Source organism: Orycteropus afer, unplaced genomic scaffold, assembly GCF_000298275.1.
Source record: "Orycteropus afer afer isolate SDZICR_OR568_19922 unplaced genomic scaffold, OryAfe1.0 scaffold00085, whole genome shotgun sequence".
Classification (NCBI taxonomy): Eukaryota; Metazoa; Chordata; class Mammalia; order Tubulidentata; family Orycteropodidae; genus Orycteropus; species Orycteropus afer.
The window spans coordinates 9,465,504-9,472,326 of record NW_006921672.1 but is presented as its reverse complement, the minus strand read 5'-3'; the positions used below and the strand labels follow the sequence as shown (position 1 = coordinate 9,472,326).

General features: G+C 41.9%; 1 protein-coding gene across 1 annotated transcript in view; it reads left to right on the top strand.

Annotated features, from left to right (window-relative positions):
- The window catches only part of KRT39 (keratin 39), an 8,018-nt gene extending 5,232 nt beyond the window's left edge, over positions 1 to 2,786 (top strand). Inside the window, exons 6-7 of the mRNA XM_007942089.1 lie at positions 155 to 375; positions 2,510 to 2,786. Coding sequence (XP_007940280.1) covers positions 155 to 375; positions 2,510 to 2,786 — 498 coding nt within the window. The remainder of the gene's footprint in view (positions 1 to 154; positions 376 to 2,509) is intronic.
- The last annotated feature ends 4,037 nt before the right edge of the window (positions 2,787 to 6,823 follow it).

Below are 6,823 nucleotides of genomic sequence, written 5' to 3'. Positions count from 1 at the left end.
GGGGTTGAACCACCAGCCTTCTGGCTAGCAGTCAAATGCCTTAGCCACTACAAAGAAATCACTGTCAAAAACCATACAGATCACAAATGGCATACAATGACCCGAGCTTCAAGGAGTCATCATTACAAATTCTACCTTTCTTCTTCCATGGTAGAGACATTCCCAGGAATGCATCCTGGCAGAGACAGAAGCCCGCTACACAGCCCTGCTGGCCCAGATCCAGAGCCTGATCGACAGCCTGGAGGCTCAGCTGACAGACATCCGGTGCGCCCTGGAAAGACAGAACCAAGAATATGAGATTCTTCTGGATGTCAAGTCCCAACTAGAGTGTGAGATCACCACTTACCGCAGCCTTCTGGAGAGCTTGGACGGCAAGTATGTCAAATAAAACCAACTTACTTCTATGAGAGAGATGCTGAAGCACATACTATGTGCTGCCACTGGCAAGACGGGGACAAGAGCCTTGATCTTCTTGGCAGTGATGGGGAGACCTACATTGTAGCCTAGTCCATATCTGAGCTGCTACTGAGTTGTTTTGAAGACCCAATGCACCAGGTACATTTCCTTACCGGTGGGTTAGCATTTTAGACTTTTGAAAATTACTAGGGAAAAAGAAAATTGTTTCACCAAAGATGAACATTCCCGGTGACTGTTACAGATCTCCCCTCAGCTGAAATAAAAGTCTGGCTTTCATGACATCTAACAGGACAGCCCTGCTCCCTTGGGAAGATCACCCTGCTCAAGCTGAAAGCCCTAATCCTATCTAGCCACTTATCCTTGATGCCAGTAGCAGCATGTACATATGTGTGTTTCAGTATCTTCTTTTTAATAGATGTAATTTTTTCGAAAAACAAGAAACTAACCAACCAATGAGGAATTATCATGGAGCACAGGCTCTTTGAAGCAACTCAGTTCAAAACTAACTCCCCAAACACAGCCTTAGTTACAATTGCTAATGAGACCTTCCTCTCTCAAATCACAGCATTCTCTTAATTGGCAAGTCCATGAACACAGTATCAACCAAAGTTATAACCTTGAAGAGCTACAGTATACCAAAGTGCCTTTAATCATCAAAGAAAGATGGTGCTTTAAAAGAGAGTTTTACTTTTAACTGTTTATTATTCCAATTCTCTAAAAAGTCTTCATTTGTAGACACTCAGAAGGTACTTTGTAGCTTCCTGATGAAGTGTTGAGGACTTCAGTAGTTTTGCAACTAACTCTCCAATAAGAAAAATATTTAAAACAACAAAATAAGTAAAACTTGGAAAAAAAGAGAAAATATATTTGATTAACTTCCATTCCTCAGAAACAATCCCATTCAGTTATTCCTTATCACTATAGCTCTTCATGTGTTTGTATACACTTGTGAGTTCAATTACAATTACGTCCACTCTGCAGATAAGAAAACTAAACTTCAGGAGGGTTAAGTGATTTCCCTGAGGTCACCAGATGACTTCTGGTTGATGTTTTTCCATGGTACTATGGCACTTACAGGGAGCTCTGGTAGCATAGTGCCTAAGGCACTTGACCATTAACCAGAAGGCTGGCGATTCAAACCCACCAGCCACTCCTCAGAAGGAAGGTGGGGTAATCCTACTTCCGTAGTGATATTGCCTCGGAAACCCAAGGAGGGGTCGCTATGAGTCGGGGCCAACTCCACGGGGCCAACTCCATGGCAAATAACAACAACAACAACATGGCACTTACAGGAGCTCTGGTAGCATAGTGCCTAAGGCACTTGACTGCTAACCAGAAGGCTGGCCATTCAAACCCATCAGCCACTCCTGGGAAGGAAGGTGGGGCAATCTACTTCCATAGTGATACTGCCTCGGAAACCCAAGGAGGGGTTGCTATGAGTCAGGGTCGACTTGACTGCACATAACAACAACAACAATGGCACTTACTGTTGTTGTTGTTGTTTGCCCCGACTCATAGCGACCCCTCCTTGGGTTTCTGAGGCAGTATCACTACGGAAGTAGGATTGCCCAACCTTCCTTCCGAGGAGTGGCTGGTGGGTTTGAACCGCCAGCCTTCTGGTTAGCAGTCAAGTGCCTTAGCCACTATGCTACCAGAGCTCCCGGCACTTACTGTAATGGAAGCTTAAACCCAAAAAGCTAACTGCCACCAAGCAAATTCTGACTCATAGACCTAGGAAGCCTCTTTCCAGAGGATCTGGTCTGATTTTTTTCTCTCCACATACGAACCGAAAGGTTGGCAGTTTGCACCCACCCAGACATGCCTCAGAAGACAAGACAGGTGATCTGCTTCCAAATGGTGACAGCCTTGAAAAACCCCACAGAGTAGTTCTACTCTACACACATGGGTTGCCATGAGTCGCGACTGACTCAATGGCGACTAACAACAACTACTACAGTACAAAACGAATTAATAAGCATTTGGAAGTACTTGTTTTGAGTAACATGTTGCAAAACTAACCACTGCTATTTTTCTCCATAGCCATTGTTGCCTTCCCCCAACCGTGGGTAAATTTCTGGATTTTTTCCTCTAGGCTTCCCTGTAAGCCATGTGCCACTAAATGTGACCCTTCCACTTGCACATCTTCTAAGGCCAGGGTTGTGGAACGCACAGCCCCCGTTTGTACATCATGCAGCCATTGTGCGTCTTCAGCTCCCCATGGGATATGTGAGCCCTGCAGTGCCTGCAGAACCCTGCCTTGGATCCTGGTTAAAATATGCACCACCACTAAGGAGATTAAGGATGGGAAGGTCATTTCTTCTCACGAGCATGTGCAGCCCTGCTACATCACCAGATCTGCCAAAGTCTAACATTCCAAGGTGATGAAGATGACCCACATTCATGAAAGAGAGGTTGCTGTATGCTCCTGCCATAAAGGTTAAGCACTTCCTGTTCCCTTAAAGGTACCTCGCTTCTTACTACCACAGCAGGTCCCCATTGCTAGATAGTTTCTGTTCTGCTTCTTCCCTAAGTCGCTGCTGCCAACATGATAATAAACGACATTTCTCTGAAAGTGCCTTTTGCATGTTATCCAAGGGATGGGAGGTGCCAGGAAGACAGCCTACCCTGCTTGACTCCACAGGTGATGCGCACATTCCTCATTTGTTTACTCAGGTCTTGTTTATTTATGTTCCCCATTAGAGCTGGTCAGACAAGTTCTAGGATTGTTTTTGGCCATGACACATGAAGGTGAAAAGCTACAACCTTTCTTTCTAAACTCTTTCTTTGGATATAGCAAGAAAGCCTATATGGAAACAGTATGAATCAGGGAAAAGATATTTAATATTTTACTTTCCTTCTGAATCCTACTGAATTCTTATGTCTCAATTGGTATTTATTCATATAAGCATACTTAATCTTCCTAAGATTTTTTTTTAAATGTCCACATTCTCCAAAACTTTTTGAGTGATTAGGCTCTCCATATATTTCCTTTGTCAAATGCCAGGATCAGGAATAGCTGTGGGGAGTAAATCTAGAGTATTCTGAAGAAATAGCATGGATCCTTTCATTAAATATTTGCTATTTCTTTCTATTCTTTAGGGAATGAGAGTTCTGTTTGACAAGAGACATGTAGCTGGAACTCTCAAGACATAATCCCTGCTCCTGCCTCCCTGGGCTGGATGACAATGACAAAATAGCTTAGAAGCCTGCTTCAATCTATCCATCATAAAGAGTTGGACTTGACAGCCACAGGCTTTGCAGAGAAAAAGGACTAATTGCTGTTTGTGAGCAAGAGGCAGTGTCACAGTGAGAAGACACCACTTACGCACCAGCCATTATCACAGTGTCTCACAGTTCAGTCCAGGGTGTCTAAGTCATTCCCCACAGCAATTATTTCACATCTGCTGAGATTTTAGTAAATAATTCCAAATCAATGCAGAATATGGAGTCCAAAAGCCCAAAGTCCTAAATCTTCCACATCCTCACTATGACGCTGCGCAAAACACTTAAAAACCAAACTTAGTGCTATCGAATCGGTTCCAACCCATAGTCACCCCTCCTTGGGTTTCTGAGGCAGTATCTCTATGGAAGTAGATTGCTCAATCTTCCTTCTGAGGAGTGGCTGGTAGGTTTGAACCATCAGCCTTCTGCTTAGCAGTCAAATGCCTAAAATTTGATTTCCTTGTTAGTTAAATGAGGATCCTGGCCTAGTTCACAAGGTTGTTGCGAAGAGCAAATGAAATTGTTTATGTAGTACTGCTTTGTATGCTGAAAAGCACTATAAATGTTAGTTTTATTTAAACTTTGCCTTTCATGCCAGTCCTAGACCTAATTTTTATCATTATTATCTCACGGTAAAATTATTTCTCCACTAACTTAGTTATACAGTCATGATTTTAAAGTTTTAATAGTGTTTAGCTTAAAAAAAAAAAAAAAAGAACAACAACAAAATGTTCCATAATTAAAGCCACAATTCTTCTCAATAAAGCATTTTTTGAAGTCTTGGGGTACGTATCAGTCTCAGTGATGTCTAATGTCCACATCAAAGATGCACACATTGCCTAACAGTTCAACCATTTACTTCCTCCAAACAAGTAGAAACTTCACTAAACAAGTGGAATTCAGAGCTCCCAGAATGATTTCTTTCCTATCAATAATTTCTATCTCATATGAATACCCAGAGGACCTCTGGTCTTTGTAATTCAATTTAGCACTTAATTGCATGCCATCTCAAACTACAGAACATCCATGTGAAGAAAAGCATGGGACTTGGGTTCAGAAACCCTGGGATGGAGTCTCAACTCACCTTTGAGTGTGACCTGAGTAAAAGGGACAGAACAGCAAAGGCCGCACAAAGGCCCCACCTACTGTACAGCTGGAAGGATAAAATGGAACAATGACAAGGAAAGGGTTGTGTAAGCTGTAACGTGCTATCCAGAAGGGATTCAGTCCTGAAATTGAAAGCCAGGGATATATCATTTCCTCTCATACCTTCTTCCATGTGTCTGGCTCAGTGCTGGGCCACGAGTGGACCACAACACATCAGCACTAACTGAGAGAATAATTGGTAAGATGTCACAGCTGATCAATCTACTCAAAGCTTCTGGTTCCAACGACATTCATGGTTTAGGAACCTGACTGGACTGACTCAGGCTGACTTTAAACTCAGAAAATGCCATTCTCAGTTTATCCTAGAAATAGCACGTCTTCCTCTCACTGAGAGCAAAGCATCCCCCATGCCTTCCTTGGTGAAAATAAGTTATTGTAAAATTGTACAGTAAAGAGTTTGGTCACTCCATGGTTTAAAAAAAAAAAAAAATTGAGTGTCTTCTCTATGAAAAGGAAAGGTAAAGCCATCTGCTAAGCCTAGTATACCTTTGACCAAACCTTTTAAAGTTGGTAAGGAGTCTGGATTTTTACCAGGAAGCTAAATCAGTTTCCTATACAGCCACAGGAGGGAGTTAAAGTGTCTTTTCACAAGGTTCAGCATAGGCCAGCAGCTGGAGTAGAAAAGGGGAGTTGGGGTAGAGTAACAGGGGTTTCTCATTAATAGATGAGGAAATGGGCAGAGAGAAAAGTTAAATGACACACCCTCTGCCACACAGTAATAAGACTGAATTTTAATACTTTATTTTTCTTAGGATGTTCAGAATATCACCTGACACATTATATAATCAGTCTCAAAGAATAAAAATCATGCATAATGGCAACAGATTATGTTTCCACTCTTCAAAGCACCCTTCTCTGGTGGTGTCACTAGGGTTGGTGTGACCCAGTGCAGTAACTCATGGTGTCACACACCCCTCGTGAACCTCCTCCCAAACCAAGCCATATAGAATCCTTGTTGTTGTTATGTGCCATAGAGTCGGACCCAACTCATAGTGATCCCTCCTTGGGTTTCTGAGGCAGTATCATTACGAAAGTAGATTGCCCAACCTTCCTTCCGAGGAGTGGTTGGTAGGTTTGAACCGCCAGCCTTCTGGTTAGCAGTCAAGTGCCTTAGGCACTATGCTACCAGAGCTCCCTACAAAATCCTTAGTATTGGTTATTATCAATTTTAATCATAAATAATATGTGATAAATATAGTTGAAAATTGCTTAATTGTAGTATTTCTTACATCATATGACTACTAACAAAATTGTTTTGTAAAATCTTTCTACTATGAATTACAACATTATTAGTTACATTAGTAGTAACTGAGCAGAAGCCTTTTTTGATTTTTCTACTTACCACAATATTGTAGCTAAAATACCAGAAAAATTGACAAAATCAGAGATTATAAAAACACAAGCAGCAATGAAAAAAGAGTATATGCTTGTACCATGTGCAAATGAAACCACATGATTCAAAGTGTCTTTGTAATTGAGTAATAATGACGGCTGTCACCAGAGCCCATTGGAAGGTTCAAAAAGTCCACTTGGAGGGGGATTTATGTAGGAGATCCTGGATAGAGTGGGAAAACAATGTGGAACAAAACTCAAAATCATTTAAAAAAAAAAAAAAAAAGGACCAGGTTTGCTGATCTGGTAGAACCCTTGAGATTATGGCCCCTTGCTGCCCTTCCCGTCTGGAATTGAACCTATTCCTTGGCTTCCAGCCAAACAAAAGACAGGCATATTAGCTGAACATTTCCATTAGGTAGATACACTCCTTGTAGAGATCAATCATGGGGGAATAGAAGGGCAGTGTATGGACAGGGAGACAGCTCAGGGGGCAGGAGTGCATGGGAGGGAAGGACACAGGGAAGGGTAACTATGAGGAGGAAGTGGGAGGAGAGCTGTTGCATTGTGGGAGATTTCAGTCAATGTCATGAGACAAAGTGATGTGAACTGCTATATGAAAACTGAATTTGCTCTGTAAATTTTCATGCAAATCACAATAAAAATTCTGGGGGAAAAAAAGATT